This window comes from Acipenser ruthenus, chromosome 17 (genome assembly GCF_902713425.1).
Source record: "Acipenser ruthenus chromosome 17, fAciRut3.2 maternal haplotype, whole genome shotgun sequence".
NCBI lineage: Eukaryota > Metazoa > Chordata > Actinopteri > Acipenseriformes > Acipenseridae > Acipenser > Acipenser ruthenus.
In genome coordinates, this window is record NC_081205.1 from 5184376 (window position 1) to 5208226 (window position 23851).

Consider the following 23851-nt stretch of genomic DNA (forward strand, 5'->3'; position numbering starts at 1 on the left):
TATCTGATGTACCATAACGGATCAGTATGTTGCTTTAAGATGACAGATACTGACAGTCTACTTGTGTAAATAGCATAGCTGAACAGTGTAGTAGAGGGGTGAAGCCTAGCAATTTAGTGCTTTACTTTCTTAACCTATGTTAGCTCAAAGGTCAGTCACACTGAGATATTCCCATTTCCCGTAGATTTTGATTACTATTCTGGGATTCCTTACAGCAATTAAATGGGCTGCAGACAAGGTATACTATTCCAAGCTGTCCGCCATGCCTGAAATATCCTGAGACAGACTGGTATGTTGCTCTCTAAAACTCCAACCTGTTTCTTTTCTGCTTCGTTAGCTACCTGTCCTCATTAGGAACCAAGTTTGTACCTCCCTCTGGCACTGTACAACAGTTGATCAAAATCGGAGGGTTGGTGCTACTCCTGGGACTGTAGAAGACAGAAAACGACTTTGTGAGATACAGAGCATGCAGGATGGATAGACTCATGTTAGCAAACTGCTCCTTGCCTTGCAGTGCCTTGTAATTATTATTATTATTATTATTATTATTTATTTCTTAGCAGACGCCCTTATCCAGGGCGTGAATTCATTCATCTACAACCACACAGACATTCATCTCAGAAGTTCACTTAACCATATCCTTTCTAGCTGCCAATGCAGACTGTTACTCAGCAGTAGCACTGCCTCTATTTGAGAGTATTGTGGAGCAGCCTGTTAGCCTGAGTGCCTTGACAGAACACGACGCAGAGAGAGCCACAAGAATTATCAAGCATGATATTTTATACTTTTGCCTCCCAACATTACTTTAAACAATGGGATTATTGGCAAATTGCCCTGAAATTGAGCACGGCGGCTTGATGTGCCAAACTGCCACATTTCGTTCTTAAAATATTTTTGTGTTCTTTTTTTTTTCTTAATACCAGGCTGGCCACTTCTCTTTATTTTAATGCCAATGTGCAGACATTACAAGGCTGGCCCTTTATTCCTTGTGGTTGGAACAGCCTGGCTCCGAAAGGGAAATAATGAAAGCCATAAAAACGTAGCTATGGAAGTCCTGATCTACACATTAAAGCTGTCGTTTCTCGTTTCAAAAACATTTGTACAGTTTAACAGATTTGAAGTGGAACAAATGTATTTACCGGTATTTACCCTGATGATGTTTATAGGAATGTAGTTGTTCCATGTACTGTACATGTCTACTGTTTAAGCAGGCAGTGCTAGTGGGTAAAACAAGAGACACCGGTGGAGTGATCAGCAGATCCTGTACCTGGTTTACAATAAGTCATTACATTTTCCCTTGCTAAACTTGATGCCTGACTTGCAGAACCTGTAGGAGAGCCTGTAATAGGCATGCACTTGTTTCTAGGAAGGAACATGTAATAAGAGTCCTGTGTTTGGTGGAAAGTTTTTCAAAATAGCAATTGTTTTTTTCACAGGTACCAGAAATGTGAGTCTTCAGGAAATTGTTATAAGTTCTTGGCCTAGTGTCACTAAACAATAAAGATAAAACAATTATCTTAGCGTTATTAGCTTGACTTCCTAACACCAGTGGAAAGAAGGTGTGATTTGGAAGATGAACCTAGTCTGGTCTCATCCTTGTTTGGATAGTGGCTGGGATTTGATTTATTTATTTTTTAATGTACTGGAAATAGCAGATGTATTCTGTGTGAAGTTATTGTCGCATAACTGCTATGCAATGGGAGTCTTATTTCCAACCCTGGAATCAAAGCTTTAGTAAACAAGAAGGTATGCAGTATTTTAAATATTTTCCAAGAAGAATGTCGTCTCACCCATGTCAGTGAGTTATGATTATGTCGTGTGACGTGTGAAATATGTCAGGTATGCATTTTTCACATGTCTTTCTTAGTTCTAGGAAAGTTACTCCGGCTACAGATGGGTGCAGTATATAATCTCTCTCTCTCTCCCCCTTTGCAGACTCTGTTCTACCCCAATAGTGGAGCTGCTAGTTTATTTAGGGATCTGCAGACTGTGAGACTGGAACAGTACAAGGCTTATTACCTCACAGGTATAGCACCGTACAGACATGACACTGTGAGCATTTGCTATGTTCATACTCATTTACAATAGTTGAGCATTAGTTGCTGATTTTAACATACTTGCATGTCGGTAAACGTGTTTGCTTTTACCAATGGGGTACTGCAGTAAACAGTCACAAGGAACTTTTACTATCCTTATATATTTTTTTCTTAACCTGGATTTGTTTGTACACATGGTGACGTGTGCTGATGAACTTGTGGGGGTGATAAGATTTTACAGTTGCTTGAATTTTAGTCAGTATCTGCAATTAAATGTAAGCCACTGGGTGGTTGCCATTTTGTAGACAGTGTACACAAAATGTAGTCATTTCTTGTTGTGATCCTGTTTTGGCAGATACCACAGAACCTGCATTTCCATTAATAAGTGGTGTTTCTATTTGTTCTTTGAAAAGTACTGCAAGTATGTGGGCCCCATGTCTTCTGTACGTGCTGAAACTCTCCTGGAATGTAGACAGGAGCTACTTTGCACAGATTATATTTCCACTATTGTGTTTGTCTCTCAAGAGAACAACAATACCTGAGAATGACAAAGCACTTCCTCAAAGAAACTGCCTTGAAGCCAAGCTACTCAAAAGAAATGCCATCAAGGAGCTTCTGCTCTTTTCTAGTGGTATCCTGCTGTACATCGATCCAGTTTTAAAAATGAGTGCCCTGACCTCTAGTGCCAGGGCTTTTCACTCAGGATCTGTAAGCTATTAAACTTTTTATAGACACACAGGACGGTCGCTTGAGGTCGAAACACATCCATTTTTACTTTTAACCTCCACAATCAACGAATAAAGGATACAAAATAAAGAGATGAAGAAATTCTGACATCATCTCTGAGTTTTTATTCATGAGTGCGGACATCCAAAATGCAAACAGTACAACTAAATGTTCAAAGAGACATTTCACCTTTTTCTGCTGCCCAGATAAGTGGCAACTGATCGCTGTGTCAAGATTATCTATCATCCTTCTTGTCTAGAGAATAAGAAAAAAAAGGTGCACTGAATGCATGGTGTTCACCAATAACGGTCTTGTAATTGTTATGCAAGGGGTGCGGAGGCTTGTGGAGGGGGTACTGGACCGGAGCAGCTCCATGACCCCCCCTCTCATTTTCAACCTGTCCCGTGACATGGGGGGGGGGGCTCCCCTGGACAGCAGCAGCACAGAGTACAGAGGCGTCCTTGTACAGAGGTTAAGAGGACAGTGTGGTTAGACCCACACGGAGTACTGTTCTCTCCTTGTATAATGCTTAAATCAAAATGCATGCCATGTCCTTTCTTAATGAAGAAAACACACATACACAGAAATGCTTTGCATATATTTATTTCTACTGTAGCTCTACTAAAATAAAAAGTATAACTTACTTTTTTTTTTTTTTTTTTGGTTTTGTGCAACTTCTTTGCAAAATACTTTTGCATGGTTACATAATGTTATAGGCACATACAAAAATCTGTCAATACGTTGGACTGGACCCTTAATACCACACACAAATACACATGGAAGAAAAACATGGAGAGTAACAATTGCAAAGATTAAAACTCATTGAGATTACTAACATCTAAAGTAACTACGAATTAAGAACAACTGTTCAAGTAACTGTTTACATGTGATTACAACTCAGTTCTTGTTAGTTCAATCATGCACCTACTAATATAACACACCCGTCTCATGTTGAGCTGATCGACCAAGTCCCGGTCCGATAAAGACTTGAGTGTTTTTTTTGTTTTTTTTAAATAGAGCACCCTGGAATTTTTTTTTTCTGGCTCATGCATAGCCACTCTTCAGACTTCAGGCTTAGCTCCCGTTGTACAGTGACCGATGCCAACTTTCCTTTAACCTCATGTCCTCCTCCCCTTTCCACTCCGACTCCAGCCACGGCATGAATTTATCTACCAAAACCAAAACACAGCTTTATTGTTCCTGGAGCCTCAACAAAGGGTGTGTTATAAACAGATTAGCGCACGTTAGTGAACAACAACCTAGAAGGACATTCTGCTGCACTTTCCTGTCTTGTAATCACCCCAAGCTGTTATTAAGAAAGAATGGGGTTTGCAAGCTTGAACCTGGGTTTGCCAACCAGACCGCACACAGCTTTCATTTTTCACATGTGAGGTTCAGGCTGACACTCATAACGGTCATTGTGACTTAGAAAGTCATGGGAATGTCATCACTAGTCAACAGGTTACTATAAATACGATGTGTTATTTTTTTAGGATAATTGAAGAGATGGCGAAGTCAAAACCATTAAATCATCTCCCACATAGAGTTCTGTGTGCCACAGCGCCTCCTGGTGCATTTAAACAAATACTGCACTCATTATTGAGCAGGAAAAATCATGCATTACTGTTTGTCTCAGCAGATTCAAAGAAATCTGTGTGAATGTGTGCGGTCACAGTGGCAGTTATTAAAAAGAAACAAAATCAATATGAAGAATTTAAATAATCTTTACAAGGTAGTATTATTAAAAAACCTTTCAGTATCAGCTATGACTTTTTGTCCCTTTTCTTTGGCGAATAAGCAAGTAAATGTAAAACATTCACACCCTCACCTGAATATTTTCATTTTAGAAAATGTTTTCTTTAATAATCCTCCACTATTCCAAAGGAATGAAATAAATCTACTTATACTGCTGTCAACTTTCTGAAATCTTCAGACATACAAGTAATAATATAAATAATATAGCAATACCTTACCATTAAAGAACATAGGATTGATGTTATAATAGTTAATTATGAAATAGCAAATTATGAATTAAAAAGATGGGTTATATTTTAATTTCAGGAACACTGTTGAATGTCCATATCGTGCAATAGGCTGCTGCCAGCGTTATTGCAATTGAAATGAAAGCCATCTCGTGGATCTGCAAGGTTGTTTTGGGTGATGAAAGTAGTGATGCTGCCATCTGCTGGATGAATGTGATATTGCTCTTTTCTGAACACACGTGTTTGTCTCAAGATAGATGGAAATTGAAATGAAAAATAATCTATTGCCCCTTCAAATATATATATATTTTTTTCCAGAAAACTAGGTTGAAGAGATACCTTGACAATAGCTATCTAGACTTAGCATAGCATTTAAAGATCCTTGTTTTTAGACAATGGCGATCCTAAGTCGGAGGTTGAACAGCGAAACGCTGCACATTTTCAAGAGTTAATGGACACATCACATTCCCTTTCGTGTCCCCAGCGCTTGCATTCAGATCCTCAAAATCTGCATCCAAGCAACAGCAGCACAGTGGGTATATAGAATATCAATCTAAACACTTTTTAAAGTAATTACTGTAAGTTAATCCTCTGAGGCGGAAGATCATTCTACAAGCAATCACATTTTATACAGCACGTTTAGTCACAAACAAACTGACATTTTCACATTTTGCTAATTGTTGGCTACCACCGTAACATATCTCTTTAAAAATGGACCAACAGTGACACCTCTACTGCATATCTTATTTTAGTTTGATTTAAAAAAAAAAAAAAAAAAAAAAAAAAAATGTTATTCTACAATGTATAAACAGACTCCACTCTGTTTTGTTATATCCTTGCTATGCAAGATTCCTGGGAAATGTAGTTTCTCCAGTGCCTTCACTTCACTATCATCTCATGCAGGACTAGATTACGGAGAGATGTTACTGACTGGGGCAAATTTGAAATGTAGGCTCTTTGGATTTATATTTAATTTGAAACATAACAATATTTAAATGACCAACAGCAGAAAGTTATAGAAAGACAGACCAAGCAAATTAACAGCATGCTAACTCACGGAATTCAGAATGGGCAGTTTCAAAGTTTCAAACTCAAGAATCATGCCAGTCATGTTCTTGAGCCCTGACAGACAGGACCATGTATTATTTAGCCTGGCCTGCCTTTCTACACCAGGTTAATTGACATATTCTTGTTGTTTACAACTTAATTCCACCTCAGCCATTTATAACCCATACTATGCTACTTGGGGTTAATCAATTACAAAAATAGCTAGCTACCATATTAAAACTACATAGTATTGATATTAATACATACAAATAAAAAACGATATGAATTATTACTGGCCCATGAACTACACAGGCTGTTTGAAACTTCTACAACACTATTGAAGATGTGCAAAAAGATTGTCGATTATCGCCAAAATGACTTTCCCATGGGTGCTTTTTTAAAATCTTTGATTCGAATTTGGATTCTTTTTTTAACCACGTGGCCCCGGATATATGTTTGTTTTTTTCTTAAAGGGAAAGTCAAATGTGAGTTTTCTGCACATCTCCAGAATCTAAGATCCTATTGAGAAGAGGCACAGCTGTGTAGCTCCAGTGCCTGCCCCACACGGAGCCCCCTGAGCGCCAGGTATTCCTGCCCCCCCCCAGCCTCTCACTCTCCCAGGGGAGACGGATCGAGGGGGGCCTGGGCTCAGGCACACACAGACCGTGCGGCTCGCTGGGTTAATTATTCGGAATGCTCACTGGAGGGAACTCATTCTCGTCATCCAGACACACAGGGCTGGCTGCGAATTCATGTTCCGGAATCACCTCGCCTTTCTTCGCTCCTCCGTCCTCCGAGTAACCTAGAACAACATCACCCACAAGTAAAAAGGAATGGTAGAATACTTAATAGTACTACTGCTACTACTAATAATATGTTAGGAAATCATCTCCATATGTTACAAATTTCCAGTGCAGGTTTGACCCCATTTTGTACAATGTTAATTTAACTAATCCCGTCTGGGCTCAAATCTGATTTAAATTGATCAAATGAGTTGTTGTGTCAAGTGTAGTCCAGTTCACAAAACCACCCTGCTTTCTGGCACAGTGTGGCAATGTGCCCCGCCCCTGTGTGCATTTGTGTGTTATATGTTGTATGTTGCGTGTGTAAATATTGGTGTATAGGCATTGGTACACGGGATATAAAACGGGTCTGTGTTTCACGTGTGATTTAAATTGTATATTTGTATTTATGCACGAGGATGGCACATCACATCACGTGCATTTAAAGTATTAGTATGTGAACATGGGAAAGTTCACTTTAATTAATTCACGTGCAGTTGTACCGAGATTCCAATTGAATGATTGACTAGCAATCGAGTCTCGGTACAACTGCATAAAAGCAGCATGTTTTCACTCACTCGGGGTTGTGTGTTCGGTGAGTGGAGACGGAGGTAATGAGAATAAATAATAAAATAATAATTGTTAAAGAAGCTGACCGTGTTTTGTTTAGTGATAGTCCGTTTTGTTTATCTCTTTTGTTTTGGCGAATGTGCCGTGTCCTTGTGTTTTGTGTTCAAACCTTTTATTTTCTGTTCTGTTTAATTATTAAATGCTGAGCGCGATCACGCGCTCAGCTTCATCAAAACCCCAAGTCTCTGTGTGTTACTTCCTGTTTCTGGTCTGACGTCACCCACTGCAGCCGTCTTTGTGACACACAGTAATAGGCATTGGCCATCTTTTCTTCTCAAAAAAAGGCCCAGAGACACGCGAGGCAATGTGGAGAAACTCATGATGCCACTGCTTGTGCTATCTCAACAAAAAGCACTTTCGTTCAAAAGCTGCCTGTCCCGAAGATTAAACATAAACATGAAAGAAATGTCTAAGAGTGTGTTTACCTGTCACCGCTGAAGAGGAAGGCACGGTAGTGGGCATGGCCACAGTGGCAGCATACGACTGGCTGACTGGGGCAGCGGTCACTTCACTCTCTGAAGCCTCCTCTTCCTCCTCGTCCGAGCCAAACAACCTGTTTGGAGTTCCAAGAAAACAAATATACTGATCCACAAATAAACCAGGTGCAGCCATTTCAGTTTCCTTCAACCCACATTAAAATCACACTAAATTACTGTATTGGACAAAGCAGCTTTGCTTTCACTGCTTGTGTCTTTTATGTGTCACAACAAAAGCGGAAGGCTGATTAAACAGACCCCTGTGCTGTACCCCTTTATAAAGCACAGCACAGTGCTGGTTACCTGTGCTTCTTCACCAGCACACACTCGCCCCCATCCTGCGGGTCCACGTTGTAGATGTAGAGGTGTCCGTCCGCAGAGGCGACCAGCAGGCGGGGCAGCTTCTGAATCCTAGACACCAAACCAAAGAGCAGTGCAGAACTGTGATGCACAGGAGGCTGGGGCAGACCAGCACTCCTCACACTGAAGACCACATTCTGTTTTAGTTCAGCACAGACTCCGATATGCCTTCTTCAATATTCCAAAAGTGTTTCATACATATTTTACAGTGCCTAATAAGAGACATCTTACACACAACTTATTAACTTACTATAAATCACACAAACAAAGTTGTACTCAGAAATTACTATTATATATACAATTTCGTTTTAGCTTTTTAGCTTTAGAATCGTGCCATATCTTCCATGCACAGGTTGACATCTATATACAAGATGAGCAGTACTGGTAGCTGATTGGTTGATTTCACATACATGATTTATAATATTTTTTTATATTGTCTACAGCAGTGCTACTCATTTTATTTTTAGTACATTCCAATACAGCGAATGTAAAACTCAACAGTTAATGTTTCATTGAATAATACAGGACACAGCTGGTACAAGGCCCTGGACTGGAATGCACTCGGAGAGGCGGCAGGGGGCACCACTGGTCAGCTGGCCCACCAGGTGCACAGCGTGGAAGGGGACTCACGTGGAGAGAGCGCAGACATTCTTCTGTCCAAAGACATTGAGCCTCACTGTGGCGAAGGCGCGGTCCTGGTTCATCATGTCTGACACCTGAGCTGGGAGGTAGTTACTGGCAGCTGAGAACACCTTCCCTACATAGGCAGACCACGTGGGAGACTCCTCATCCCGGCTGCTGACAGAGAGAGAGAGAGGGGGGGTGGGTGACAGTGCTTGAATTTGAGGAGTTTTGAAGAAAATGTAAATGGAAGTGATTCATCGACCTAAACTTCACAAACATTATTGAACAAATCCTAATCCCTTTTCTGTAGTGCTAGTGACTCCAGCCCTGTAGAGCGAGTCTCTTGAGGAGTCCTCAGTGAAGCGAAGGCACTGCAGTGAGCACTCGTACCTGTGGCTGTGCTGCTCTAGTTTGAAGATGTGCACAGTCTCCGTGTTGCTGGAGGCGCAGAGGAACTGAGCATCCGTGCTGAACGAGAGAGAGCTGATGCTGACATACCTGGCAAATAAAAAGACCGGATCAGTGGATATGCATTTACAAGCTTTCACAATCACAATACATATCGCTTAATTTTAGTTCCTTTTCCTGTTATTATCATTTTAAAAAATGCCATCTTGTAGAACTCTGTTATTGCCCATCGAAGTCTCACTTGTTAGCGATATGTAAATCCTACTTGACATTTATGACATCAATAAAACCACAGACAGCATGTTTTATTGGGTAATGACAGTGTGCATAAGTTACAGTGGTTTCACAGTGACAAGTGTGCAGTATCATGTTCAGGGACATTAGTTATGCTATGCAAATCAATTCCAAGTCACTGAAGTTACTGTTAGTCAAATGAAAGTCGTTGAAAAATCACAACAAATATTAGGTCTTTAAAATATAAATTCCAATGCCTTCAACGGAACTGGAATTGGGAATGGATTTTAAACGGGGATTAGAAATGCAAACAGATTTGATCCCAACTCTGCAGACCAGCATTTCCCTCTCCTCAGCCCGCACACCCACCTCTTCATCCCTCTGCGGAACTCGAAGAGTTTCAGGCCCTCTGGAACGGAGAAGACTCGGATGACTGTGCCCTGCGAGAGAAACACACTCTCAATCGTTCCCTGTGTCAGGGGTGTTCGATCTGGGACTGGTCCTCAATGAGCATTTCAAAGCTGCACTGCTTTCCTGTGTGTTCAGGCTGCATACGTTTCATTTATTAGCAAACGTCCAAACCACTGAAATATTCTGCTTGCTCAATGTTTAAATCATAGTTAAGTAAATTAGTGAATAATCAATAGAGACTGTAAAAAGTGGTCCTGGACAAGGGAACACACACAGAGTGCTTCATTCCTAGTGCTCCAGCTCTGGCTGTTCCTGCACTGCCTCCACTCACCCTCTCGGAAGCGCTGGATAGTTTAGTTCCTGAAGAGCTGAAGGTTATAGCAGCGAGGGGGCTGTCGTGGGCTGGAATCATGGTCACTGTGCACTGTGGAACAGAAGAGAGGACAATAACCAGAAGAACAGGGCTGGCATGGAGTGCTGTGGGTTACCTCGTCGAAGCAGAGTGCTGAATTCAGATTCATGGATAGACTGAGGGAGGGATTGATAGATTATAATACAAACTGACTTACCAAGTTATTAGCATCGTACACTATAATCTCCCCAATGGCTGAGCTGCCAGGGTAAGCCAGGTACGAGTTGGAATGGTTAATGGAAAGTGCACACAAGCCTGAAGGTAGAGAAACACAGCAGCAGTCAGGATAACTAATCCACACTGGACAGCTTTAGAGTTTCCAAGAAATATTAATACACCAAGCATGCACTCGCTCATTTGAAAAGCAGGCTATCTAATGATCAGTTAAATGTGTTTTTGTTGTTACCTGTAGGGTTTATTGGCGTATTGAGGAGAGTTTTCAATAACTTCATGTCCTTTATATTGTGTATGTAGATGGATTCCTCCAGACAGACAATCAGTCTCTGCCAAGCAAAAGAAAAAGATAATCCCCTTTCAGTCTGGTGACACAAATATATTCATATATATATTCACAGAGGCTGGCAAAAAAGCGCATTTTCCAGAGCAATGTAAACACCTTGTAGACGTCACGTCAAATCAGTGCCAACCCAATTGAGAGTGTTACGACAGGTGTATGTATATATCACACTGCTGCAGGCATTCTTCAGAGTGCTCAGTGCAGACAGCTGATTGTTCCATACAGGCCGTCTTTAAGACACTGTACTATCCATAGACCAAACTGATAAACCTGCAAGGGATCCAGCCGCGGCTTTGTAAATTCATCCTTGTGTTCTAAGTTCCCCAGCTAAGCTGCTTGACAGGGATCAGGTGACCACGACTGTGACAGTGCTGTGACGCCTGGCTATTGTCGTTTCCTAGGTACTATAAAAAGGTCCCATTGCAAATCAAAGGACCAACTCAACATTCATTTTGTAATGAAAAAATGTATACTGTTTGTATACGGTACTGAAGATTGAAGGTCGAATGAATGTAATAACTATGAATAACAGTACACTGAAAGTTAATGCTGCAAGTAAACTGTTAAATGATTCCTTTCAGTGGAGTCAGGTTGAGGAAAATTCAAAACTGTACATTAGGTCAATTTAAGTGTAATGTAGTCAATTATTAACAGGGGTTAGAACTTGATAATAAATATATTTTATAATTTTATTTACAGAATACAAGGTATTTACCAGTTTAGGAAGGTGACCTTCAAATACTGAGCAGTGAAACAGTGAGCTCAAAAGCACAATACTGTTAACAGTTAGTGGCCCCTCTGTACAGGACATGACATTTGCAGTAGTATATGATGACGTTGCTGTGGCCTGTTTCACAGACAGGCAGTTTCCCATGAACACAGGGCCAGGTGTTCCCTTCCCAGCAGGAATGAGGGGCAGTCAGTATTCAACGTGTTCATCACATTCCCAGACAGGTCTGGGCAGGGCTGGTCATAACCAATGAAAGTACCTTTTTAAAACAGTCTCAGGTGGAAGCAGGTTTTGGTCCAACAAGAGTTTACAGATTTCAGCTTTAGTCACAAAACTTAAAGAACCCTTTTTATGTTTTGTTCAGGACGGTTAAAATCAAGTCCATTAAATCAAGGTCATGAAACCATTTTTTCAGGTGTTTTAGAAAGGGGTTAGAAAGCATCGTTAATTCTCAGAGAATATTAAAAAAAACAAAACAAAAAAAAACTTTCTTAATAAAATCAGTTCTTAAAGTGTTATGAATAGGGCCTGTATTTCAAGTGCTAATAAGAGGTAAGGAATTAGATTGTAAAACCTTGGCTAATGCTCGTCTGTCCAGATCCTAGAGAAGGCAAAGAGAGAGCTCCTACCTGGCGGTTCAAGCGCACAGCCAGGATGTTGTTGGAGTAGCTGTAGTTGCAGATCTCCGTCCCTTTCTTGAAGTGGTAGACGTTCATACGGCGAGGCATGGAGAGGCTGACCACCACCACCAGACTGCTGGAAAAGAGCCTCTCCACGATGTACACGTCTGGGCTTTCTGCTGGCCGGGGACAAGGCAGCGGCAGTCAGTGCCCAGCATACTTTTCAAGCTTAAAAAGTGATCAGTTTAATGAAACCAGAATTCATTATACAACAATAATGATGTCAGCCACTGGTAACCAGGCTGCCTCGCAGGATCGAGTAAGAAGGAGAGAGCACAATGCCTTCTACCAAAGGGCAAGGTAGCAGAAAATAGGCTGTATCACGGGCATACCAACACACTCGCTCACCTCGCCAGTACATCCAAGCTAGAAATGAACATGCCTCCTTCTCACAAAGGGGACAAAAGGTTGAGGAGAGGTTAAAAAGCGAGAATCTGAGAGCTGGAAGATGGGAGGAGAAGGAGGAGGGAGTAACACTAGGAATTAGGACAGCACGGGTGAACTGGTGATGTCATTGGTAAGAGAGGGGTGAACTGCCTGGCTGGACATTAGCAAGCAAAAAATGCACTCAAAGTGTTGCACCGAGACTTTTAGGAATTAACTTTCCAGCTTTCTCCCATATCTAATATGGATAGCTCTTTCTTTTTTGTGCAAAATACTGCTGCCTGGAATATACAATTAAGACGATAGAGTTTCATGGCAATTTGAGTAGATGTATACTGGCCCTTGTACTACCACAATCAATGATTTGGATTATACATAACTAGCAGCCTTAATCATATATTTTTGATTGGTTTCTTTATAAAACTGGGACTCTGCTTCTAAACATTGGAAAGAGGAAGTTCTGTTAAAAATGAGGAGTCATCCTTATCTAGACTGGTTTAAGAGCAAATACAATTTGCATAGTGGAGCCAGGCTTGCCTTGTTTAAATTTGCATGAAACTACACAGACAAAACAATGAAACATTTGAATTTTTAGCAAAATAGAAGGATATACAGAGTTCATTTTGAACAGCTGAACAGGACATTAGATAGAATCTGCAACCATAAGCTCAATCATAAATTGCAAGTTCTGTACTGCAGAGAAATGTTTCATCTGATACATCGTGCTTTCATCAGGTGCACACATGTTCCACACATTGTTTCAATAAGGTAAAGTTCAATGTGTCACTGTTTCCTTTATTACTCATCAGTGATCAGAACTCTCATTACCATCGTGCAGCATTATCCCAGTTGTAACTGTAGTGTTGGTGGGTATTTAAATAAACAGAGCAGGTATGTGTCCTTATTATAACAGTGGCTTGTGTGGGCTTCTTGGCAATAGCAACAAAACTGCATTGTACAAGGGCTCTGAGATGGAACTGCATACCCAGTGCTGAGAGGGAGAATCATATCTTAGTACAGCAGTATTTGTCAAAAATACAATTTTTTTTTTTTTTTTTTTTTTTTAAAAGGATAGAAAGAAGACTCTCGTTTGAATGTCCATACTTGCCAAAGGCTTTTTCAAAATGGTGTCCGTGCAGGGGGTTGTGTGTGCATCAGTTCTGGGTGTCGTCTGCCCCCTAGTGTCCTTTTCGTCAACTGCTAGGAAATGAACTGCTGCCGAAAATAGAACAGTTGGTCTAAAAGCCAATCATGACAATATTTTTTTTCTTCTATATACCCCTTGCAAAAGATGATGCCTTGTTTTCTAGTGTGTTCCACCTCCTGAGCTGTCATCTATACTGTATTTTGTTAATAGGCCCCAGGACATTTACCATCTGTCAGATTCATTGAGCCTCCGTCAGTCTTTCAATGCTGCCTAAAGGCACACTTTTTAAAAAGAGCATTTCGTAATTAATTTCCTTTTTCCTGCATTGGCCATGCTTTGCATAGTGTTATTCACGCCTGATTATGTTTAATATTTGTTTTCTTGTATGGATGGATGTTTGGGTGCATGTTTCTTCAAAAGCTTGTGTCTCTTATGATCTCGAGATAAAGCATTTCATTGCTCAACATACTATGGGAGTCTTTTTTTGCATCCAGCAAATGGAACTTTTGAATAGAGCACCTAAAGCATGGTTTTGAAAAGGAAGCAGTTTGAGCTCTACCTTTTAAAATCCTACTGCAAACCCACAGAGACCATTCTCTGAGTGGAGGTTGGATTCACACAGCACAACTGGGAGGGAGAAACCACAGGGCTCCAGGAAGAACCACATGTACTTACTGCTTTCATGGACGCGGTCCAGTCTGTCCACTGAAGTCACAGAAAACAGCCTGTATCCATTTTTTGTACCAACTGCAAGGGATCTAAAACAGAAAAGGTAGAATAGGTCCATGCACAGGACACAAAACATGACTAAGCACCCATGCAAAGTCCCCTCCACTTTTTAAAACTGCACATTTTCCCAAAGTATAAATAGTTTCAGGCAAGTTTATAATTAACTTCTTTCTAAAGTGGAGTGAACTTGTATTTCAAGGATCCAAGCAGGACACCAAATACTGAACTGTATTCAAAAGCACCCCTGACAAAATGGTACAGTAGCTTATTGTGACCTATTTTGACTAATCCAACATACTTACATCAAAAACTTACAAAGAGTCAGTAGTTGCGGTTTATAGTTTTTGGGCTTTTCTTGTTTAAAACGCCTTTAACTAACGCAGCTGGTCCAAGTGACACAGGTCTAGTGCAGGTAATTCCTGACATATCTAGTAACACTTACTGATGTATGGCATTAGAAACAATAGACCAGACCAAAAATAAGATGACATAGGTCACAACCATAACTGTTAGCTCTTTCATTTCCCATGGCAGTCTGGAAAGTGTATGTTCACGTTTAAGTATGCTGGATCTTTTAAGTGCCAATATTTGGAACTTGGATTGCTAATTTGTGTTTTAACAGTGTTTAGAAAACACCAGTGAAATGTACTGTGGCTGGGCATTATGAGATCAGAAGCATTTGTATTACCTTTGTTGACACGCCACTGGGTATTTTGCATTAGTGTTGTTTACTTTTGCTCTCAATTGAATTAGCTTTCTGTTCTCTTACTGTTCCTCAGCTAACAGGTAAATGCCAGGGTGCTCGAGCAATAGAAATGATGCTTACTCCAGACAAATATGTTATTCAATTAAAATGAACAGAATGAAACGGTAACTTAACATAATAGAGCTACACTTTGTTACTTTAATAGAATTGTTTTGAATACTTATGACTGAATATACAACTTCTTGGCCTGTTTGTTTGGCTGGTTTGACTCTGTGCTGCTCTAGCTGGCTCTACCCTGCAATAATATGAAAAAAAAAAAAAAAAAAAAAATCGGATTTTTCTGTTTGTTTTTATAACAATGGCACATTTAGAGTGGCATTGAAAGAAACCCCAGCTGACTGCTGAGCTGAAATATGTATAAATGGATGCCCAGCCCCTGACAGCATTGATATTTTCCCTTGGTCTTACCAGAGACCACCACCTTTTACCAGTGCAGTGAATAGAGAGTATTCTAGCAGCAGAACAGATCTATCCCCTTTCATTACTGTCTTTTGATAGACTATATTATTATTATGGGAATCCTTTAAAATAATGGCCGCAAATTCATAATAAACTCCGTCTGAATACCACAGGACTAGCACCTGCGTATTTTAGGCACTTCCTCTAATTTCTGAAGTAATTCATTTTGAACCCAACCGTGTTTTAGCCCCCTGAGTACGTATCTCCATTTTGTTTATGAGGGTTTTTTTTGTTTGTTTGTTTTTTAAATTTTTGTATTAACCCAGATTCCAGATGTACACTAACCGCAGTCCGACAAATAACACACAATCCAGATCTGAGGCCACTGTTTACTGCAGCCGATGTCATCAGCGATAAATTTCAAAACGTTCCAACATTCCGTCGGTCAGGTCAGTGTACTTCTGCATACGATTTGTTTAATATTACGTGCCTGTGGTTTCTTTCAAAAATATATTGCCCTAGCTATGTCTGTTGTAAACTGGTTTATGATTCCATTGTATTAAAGAGTTAGGGATTTAACGGTTACATCAGCTCCTACTAGTTATTATGCAGTTGTTTTCATTCAACACTATTATGATGATCTTACAATCGGGATATTATCAGTAGCGGTCGGTAGCTTACGTGGTATCTTGGTTGAAAGAGGCGCAGATTAGTCCGCCCGGTCCCCCGGATCCTTCGGCTGCCTCAACCGTCTCCATCCCGATTCCCAGCGCCGACTCTGCCTCCTCTGTTCGGAGGCCTGGGATCAGCTCCCTCTCACTTTGATCAGCCTGGGAACCACGATAATCAGTCGTAGATTGGTGTTTTATTGTTTCTCCTTTGTTCAGTTTCCGATCTAAATATGCAGACACAAATCGATCTTTGTTTTTTTTTTTTACGGGACACAAAAAAAAAACTGCAGAAAAACAAAAACAGCTGACAGCGCGTGCCGTCATACAAGACACTCTCATTGGCCTGACAGAAGGCGTGCCCAGAGGCTCTGTGTCTTTCTGATTGGCCACATTTCCTCTAGCTTTATCCTGATTGGTAAAATGAAGCTTATGGAAGCAGAATGTGGGGTGAGCAGAATGGTTCGCCCATTCCAGCAGGGCTGATTTCGATTGGCGGAGGATGACTTCAGTCTTTGCACGAGGCTTTGTTTTGGTTGACTGTGAGTCATTGACCGCTTCAAACTAAATAAAAATGGTTAAACTACAGGATTTTTTTTATAAACTTAAAACAAAGGATTGCAACATTGCTTTTTGGGAAATGGGAGCGAGACAACTATTGGAATGCCTCTAAACGAAACTTCATTGTAAACTACAGCCAACGAGTGTCAAAGACATGGTTCTGATGGAAATTCCGTATGCTGAAAGCGCACAACAAGCCACTGTTGTGCTAATGCTATTTCCGTAAACGTGTTTGATTTGAATGCGATGTTTCAGTAAGTTACATTAGCTAAGGCAGGCCCAGGTTACTGTCAGTCAACAAACATTTGCCGTACTGTGTGTGTTTGCATTCCCTCTCTGAAGAAAATTAGATACGATTTAAATTTTTGTTTTAGTTTTTTGATTCATTTTACTGTCTACCCCACATACACCACCTCTCTCCTTCATGTAGGCCCACACTTGATCTCCCTTTTCGTTCTAGCCAAAGAAGACCCCTTTAAATTAAAACTTATTTTTACTCAAACTGGGTAGATTCTGAAAGATTTTAAATCCATAGCAAATTGGTTGATGGTTTGTATTGCTTACTTCATAAGATGCATCACATTTACAGCATTCCTTTGCTAGAAATGTTTATGAAATCTACAAACATAACATTAGTGAACAAGACCAAGTTATTGTTCAGAAAATCCTATATACTAAATAAATAACCCCTTTTATTTTGCCATATAAAGGTGGAGGATGAAAGGCTTCAGAATGAAACTTAACAACCCCACTTCAAGTATCGCAATGTATTATCTAAGAGCACCAGCTTTTCAGCCACTTCCTGAGTCAGCAAAAGGAAAAGATGTTTGGAAATGTCTGACAGAGATGCACACGTGGAAAAGACTAGTGACAAAAAGACACCTCTTAAAATCACATTTTATAATTTTGCAGTACAGCCCTATTTTTAAGTAAGTGCAGATGTAAAATAGCACACCAGGAATAACTGAACTGTATCTAGTTTTAAATTTAAAAATGCTTTGAATCTACCTTTAAACACTTACACTAGAAACAAAGAAAGAGGCAGCAGTCATTTCTCAATTTGTTTTTTAGAACAACGATTAGAAAGTTTGCAGTTCAGATGTTGATAACGATAATGCAGTAACATTATTCAGTCTTTAATGCAATACAGTACATGTACACATACATTGTGGCTTCTGTGGGTGGTAACTTGCTGTTTTTCACTTATGGGGCAAAAGATACAACCCGTGTTGTGGCTTTGTAATTGCCTGGCTTAAACAAACAAACAAACAACAGACTCTTTGAATAGTGTAAATGGATATCACAGTTAAAAAAATACAATTTAAAAAAGGCATTTGTAATACATCTCTGTAGCACATTCAGGAAGAATTCAACACGAAAGAGTAAACCAATCCTTTCTGAAGGTTCAAGTCTTGCGTTTTTTGCGTTTAATGCTGAAAGATAAAAAAAAGGTTTTAGATTTAATAATCAGATCTGAAACCCCCCTACCGTATGATCTTCAATGGTAAAACAACAGTTCTGTCACAGTGGCACAAATGGAACAGGTAGAATGGAATTCAGCATTTCAATAGTACAAACCTATATGCTGGTAATCTCTTACAGTACCATGATATACCCGTACCAGATTAACAGGATATCTGGTGATGTATTCACAGAAAAGTATTTTACCTGAAAGTTTTACTGAAGCAACACTCAGCATTTACACAAGTTTGCCTTTTTGCTGAACTAGTTTTTAGCTAATTTATTTGTTATCATAATCCCGCACTGTGACCTTGTTCTTTGATTCCCTTTTTTGTTTAACAAATAATACAATTCAGTAATTTGTCCACCTACAAAGTGTTCCATAATAATATCATTAAATGTACCTTGAAATCCCAGACGACCATGTCTCCATCTAGTCCAACACTGCTAAACTTGGTCACCTTCGATCGATCCCCTTCAACAATGCACAGCTGACTAAAATGGAGAAAAAAAGAAAAACAAAAATAATTGAAAATTCGCAATGCTGCTGTACTACAATATTATGATAATAGACACTGGTTTTGTGGTGGTGGTAAATCTCCTAAAAAAAAGGCCAGTAACCAGAAGGTCACCGGTTCAAATCCCACCTCTGCCACTGACTTGCTCACTGTGTGACCCTGAGCAAGTCACTTAACCTCCTTGTGTTCCATCCTGCGGATGAGATGTTAAATAAATGTCCTATTGTAAGTGACTCTGCATATAATGCACAGTTCACAGCCTACCTCTGTAAAGCGCTTTGTGATGGTGGTCCACTATGAAAGACGCTATATATAAAATAAAGATATATAAAAATGATATATATATATATATATATATATATATATATATATATATATATATATATATATATATATATAACTACCGCATTATTGCTGATTTCCTTTTTTTTAATTCCACTAATTTTTGTATAAGTGTTTGCACTATGTTTTTTTGCACTGTGCACTGATGTCCTGTTCATTGTCAGTCTGGTAATAAATGTATATGCTTCAGTAAGTCCGGTATTTATTTTAGCCATTAGTGTACATGTCCATTCAGATTTCTTTCTTCCAAAAATGTCTACATTTCACTTTAAACATACATTTTTAGTCAGCCAAGTTACAAAGCAGGACCAGACCCCATGGCTAAGTACTGTATACTCCTTAACTATAGCAGCCCTTGAGCTAAATGCTGCTTTTACTTGATGCAACACTGTGATCCAATGGAGTGTAGATTGTTACTTCATTACTGGCCCTCTCTCATCCCACCTGATGCTGTTCTGATGCAGAGTCTCCAGGTCTGTGTTTTCATTCTCTGTTGTTGCCCTCTTGTCCAGATTGCGGAAGTGCTGCATGGCTGACATGCTCACTTTGGAGTTCTGCTTGGGAAGGTCGATTTTGCCGATGTACTTGAGGGAGCCTGGGCCCGTGTACGAGAACTGGTAGGGACAGCAGTCGTGGCCCTGGGGAAAGCACATCAAAAGGGCTTTATAATCAGCTGTTAGCCAGGCAGTGTTTCCTACTAGACTGTACAGGAAAGCCAGCCTTACCGCAGCCACAATTTCCGTCTCGTTGAGATACAGCACAGCAAGCAGAGGGAGATACTCAGTCTTCAGCTGGGTCACACTGCAAGACATTGCAAAGAACAAACCTGCGCTTCAGCACTCTTGAATAGCATTCAGGTAGGCATCTCCAGACATTTCTAGTGTTACTGCTAAGACTCTTAAAAGCAACTGAGGTTTTCGTTGATTAGTTCAACTTCATATTTAAGTTTTAGTTTTGAAAACATTTCTGCACTTGCTGTTTGGTTGTATTATTGCCCAACTCACGTTTTTTTATTGGCAGCATCAGTGACGCAGATAGTGCTACTGTGACTGACCCAGGCCAGGCTGTTTCCAGATGGGGAGAAGCAGACGCTGTGGACCCAGCCTCCATCATCCCCCTGCTCCAGCAGCATCTCCCCGAATGGCATCTTGGAGCCCCAGGCTGTGGGCCCAGGCTTCTCCTCGATATCCTTGATGTAGCCTGAGAATACTCTAGCACAGCAGTACATAGAAAACAACCGTTTATAGTCTGGACATCGCCGGTTCAAGTCCAGGCTATTCCTTTGCCGACCGAGGACGGGAGCTCCCAGGGAGCGGCGCACAGTTGGCCGAGCGACGCCCGGGGGGAGGGAGGGTTAGGTCAGCCAGGGTGTCCTCGGCTCGCCGCGCACCAGCGACCCCTGTGGTCTGGCCGGGCACTTGCGGGCTTGCCTGTAAGCTGCCCAGGGCTGCGTTGTCCTCCGACGCTGTAGCTCTGGGTGACTGCATGGTGAGTCTGCAGTGTCTAAGAAAGCGGGCGGCTAAATGGCAGATGCTTCAGAGGACAGCGTGTGTTCCTTCTTCGCCCCTCCTGAGTCAGCACAGGGGTGGTAGCGGTGAGCTGAGCTAAAAACAAAATAATTGGACACTACTAAATTACTGCATGCAAATACAGCAGTACTTTTTTGTAAGGCCTGTATTAAATGGTAGTTTTTATTAGATTTTAGATTATTCTTTTTTTTTTATTTTGCATTCTGGTAAAACTAAATTTGCAAATTTGTCTGAATAAATAAATGTTATCCTGAAGTAATTATAAGCCTTCATCACTGCACTGTCCCATTTACTGCATTCACGCTGCACAATTTTGCACACAACACTGAGATGTTGTTATGCATGACATAGTAAGACTATTATTATTATTATTATTATTATTATTATTATTATTATTATTATTATTATTATTAAGGTAAGACAGAAGATTGCAGTGCAGAGACAGAGCCTCGGTCATCATGGCTGTGAATCAGTTGCCTTCCACCAGTATTAAATCCCTGCTAGTGAGAGGAGCTTATGACACCCATACCTGCACTGGAAATCCGAACTCCCGGCAGCTAGGAGAATGTTATTCGGGTGCCAGTCCAGACTCAGCACAGTCGAGCGGATTGGCTTCTTAATGTGCTTGCTCAGCCACCTGCAAACCGATTAAGCATGACTTCTATTGAACAAAAAATGATGGAAGAGTAAACCTCACAGACCGTGTATGATGTCTCCTGCCTGAATTACTGTGCATCCCCTTTGCAGCTGAGGCCTAGAACCTATTGCAACCTGTCGGTACTGTAGAAGAGATAGGCTTTAGTCTCTTACCAGTCATTCTCCTTCTCAAAATAGCACACGGAGATGATCCTAGCCCCGCTGCCCAGAGCGAACTTGTTCTCCAGGGGTGACCATTTGACGCAGGTGGCAGCACGGTTGATCCTCAGCAGGACCAGGGTGGGCTTCCACACCTTGTCCTTCAGGGTCCACACATAGGCGTTTCTGTCTGATGCACACGTCACAATGCGGTTCGAGATCGGGGCCCAGTCAATACCTGAGAACCAACAAAGAAAACAGCACAACAGACGCTGTTAGAGCGCATCAATGAATACCGAGAATCACACTTCATAGTCTGTACTTGAGGTCCTTTATTCTTTTCTGCTCTTCACCCAAAATGTGGCACACTCAAGCATTTAATACTGATTGATACCAATAAAATCCATGACATTACATTAGGTAGATAGAATGATGGAAATAATTAATTAGTATATAGAACAATACAAGGTGGTCTGTTAAATACTGTAATACTGAAACAGAAACAGGTGCTTTTCGATCTGTTCCCAGTATTACCCACACTATTTACCTGTAAAACCCCCAAAATAATTGTTTCCACTAATTGTAACCCTTTTTTTTTTACGTTTTTGTTTTTTAATTTAAAAACTAAATAATTCATGGGAAAATCCGAGGGAAAGAAATAAAGCTAATTTTTTCTCTGTCCTCCATATTTACCTGGACAACACACACAAAAAAAAATCTGGGGGAAATTTTATATAAAATAAAAAAAAAAAGAAAAAAAAAAAAAGGCCTTGTCTACATTGCACATGTAAGTATCGAATGTGTTAAAGTTTCCCAACTAGGCTTTGGTAGTTTTCACATCCACAAAACCCCCTTTTAAAGACTGATTACTTTACAAACCATTAGTACAGTTTGGTAATTAAGTAATATAACATGAAGTGACATTTATGGTCCCAATCTAGTAGTGAAAAAAAAAACCCAAAAAGAGGCGTACTAATCACACACCGTACTTGTACAGTCCCTACCCTGATAAGACTGCACCAAACACAGCTTGCTTTCTTTGTGTCTTTCTTTCAGGCTTTATCACCTGTATTGTTAAGTAACTAAAGCAGGGCAGCTGTTACCTGTAATGCGTCCACTGTGTTGTGTCAGTTCATGAATCTTGGTCCATTCTTTCCCACTCTTCTGGTAAATATGGACCTCAGTAGTGTTTGGGCTGATTGCAATTTCTGGAAAGACAATACAGCAATCTAGAAAACGGTCTGTTACTGTATACTGTCTAAACATGCCATTTCACTAAGCTCTCCCAATGCTTGCACTATGCATTTATTACTGAGTTTACCATCATTTTTACAATGCTTTATTAAACTTGATTATGCTTTTTCTGTGGTATACCACGGTAAACTCTTATGAAGCTATTTAATTAATGGCATTTAAAAGATGTTTTGAAAAAAGTCCTCTTTTAGAGCTGTGCTTCATTGAACTTCGGAACTTTTTGAAAGCCCTTTCTTGGCAAGTTACAGTAATACAAAAAAGCACATCATATTGCTGACCACTCTACTATTTAATTGAACCTCAATTAAAGCCTCCAGGTGTGGAAATGGCTGGTGGAGAAATGCTGTCGGACTGGATTGCTCTTACGAGTCCGATCTTTGTTCCAGGCATGACAGGATACAGGATCCAAGCCGAAGCTGTACAGCGACATGTCTGAGCACACAGGACTGGGGATGTGTTCAAACTGGCCTCCGCTCCTAGGAATGTTAACACACAGTAACATGGTAAGTATTAGCACATCAACAGGCTATCACTGATTACCCAACTCTAACCAGCCTTTTGCATAGATAACACCAGGAAAACAATCGTTCAAGGAAGTGATATATCATTTTAGAGCCTTTCTTTAACTGTGGTGCATGTGCACTTATCTATAACCATTCACAGCTGCTAAGGTAAAACTGTTACGCCATATGACAAACTCATGAGTTATGTAAAATAATGTTTTGAAAGCTTGTAACCCGTCAACATGTTCTAGACCTTATTTTAAAGTGCCCCTTCTGGTTTTTCAAACCTGTTTTAAATACAGTACTTCACACAGGGTCCCATGTCAGTAGAGCTAGACGCATGTTTACAAGAAACCCGGTAAAGCATCACAGGATAGACTGAAGAAAATACTCCATGCCCAAAACCATCATTTGAAACGCATACTAAAACTCACTTCAAAATTAACCAACACCAAATAAAGTAAAAACAAAACAGACACTAACTAAAAGCCATGGACGCTGTACACCGAGCTTATTTGACAAGTATTTGAAGTGACTGTCAACAACTCTTCATTTGTGCTGAAGAAGGGACTGGTAAACTCCTTACCTTGGCAGTACAGTTGCTGGGTGTTGTTTGTGGACTCTGGGCAGTCTACACAAATGCAATCTGGTTTACAGGGAAGGGCTTCTTGTACAGACAGCACTGGGTGTTGGTCAGAGAGAGAGAGAGAGAGAGAGAGAGAGAGAGAGAGAGAGAGAGA

At 40.4% G+C, this 23851-nt stretch overlaps 2 protein-coding genes across 11 annotated transcripts; both read right to left on the bottom strand.

The window, feature by feature from the left end:
* Window positions 1–3349: 3349 nt before the first annotated feature.
* Window positions 3350–16508, bottom strand: LOC117423456 (WD repeat domain phosphoinositide-interacting protein 1-like). 10 transcript variants are annotated; one of them, XM_058989852.1, is made up of 14 exons: window positions 16162–16508; window positions 14262–14344; window positions 13544–13651; window positions 12005–12171; window positions 10535–10631; window positions 10286–10383; window positions 10048–10140; window positions 9675–9745; window positions 9054–9161; window positions 8670–8837; window positions 7983–8090; window positions 7629–7756; window positions 6493–6593; window positions 3350–3931 (listed from the first exon to the last, which is right to left on the bottom strand). In XM_058989852.1, the coding sequence occupies exons 1-14, from the start codon at window positions 16488–16490 to the stop codon at window positions 3881–3883; spliced, it is 1710 nt and encodes a 569-aa protein (XP_058845835.1). In that variant the 5' UTR covers window positions 16491–16508; the 3' UTR covers window positions 3350–3880. The 10 variants fall into 10 exon arrangements, with proteins under 10 accessions (XP_058845835.1, XP_058845834.1, XP_058845833.1 ...); XM_058989851.1 differs by having other exon boundaries at window positions 12005–12174; XM_058989850.1 differs by having other exon boundaries at window positions 13544–13654.
* A 1086-nt stretch (window positions 16509–17594) lies between these two features.
* Window positions 17595–23831, bottom strand: zgc:86896 (uncharacterized protein LOC415190 homolog). Its single transcript, XM_034038162.3, has 10 exons — window positions 23698–23831; window positions 22975–23084; window positions 22458–22562; window positions 21370–21592; window positions 21089–21196; window positions 20035–20241; window positions 19756–19831; window positions 19475–19668; window positions 18575–18665; window positions 17595–18142 (listed from the first exon to the last, which is right to left on the bottom strand). Exons 2-10 carry the CDS (start codon window positions 23036–23038, stop codon window positions 18137–18139), a joined length of 1074 nt encoding a protein of 357 aa, XP_033894053.2. The 5' UTR covers window positions 23039–23084; window positions 23698–23831; the 3' UTR covers window positions 17595–18136.
* Window positions 23832–23851: the final 20 nt, after the last annotated feature.

Coding starts and splice junctions, on each gene's coding strand:
- LOC117423456 (XM_058989848.1), bottom strand. CDS start 16,490: ATGAGAGTGTCTTGTATGACGGCACGCGCTGTCAGCTGTTTTTGTTTT. Junction 13,655..14,261: donor GGACCGCGTCCATGAAAGCA/GTAAGTACATGT, acceptor TATTTTCGGCAG/CAGTTCATTTCCTAGCAGTT. Junction 10,632..12,004: donor CTGTGCGCTTGAACCGCCAG/GTAGGAGCTCTC, acceptor TTTGCTTGGCAG/AGACTGATTGTCTGTCTGGA.
- zgc:86896 (XM_034038162.3), bottom strand. CDS start 23,038: ATGTCGCTGTACAGCTTCGGCTTGGATCCTGTATCCTGTCATGCCTGG. Junction 21,197..21,369: donor TTTGAGAAGGAGAATGACTG/GTAAGAGACTAA, acceptor ATCGGTTTGCAG/GTGGCTGAGCAAGCACATTA. Junction 19,669..19,755: donor AGACGGAAATTGTGGCTGCG/GTAAGGCTGGCT, acceptor TGCTTTCCCCAG/GGCCACGACTGCTGTCCCTA.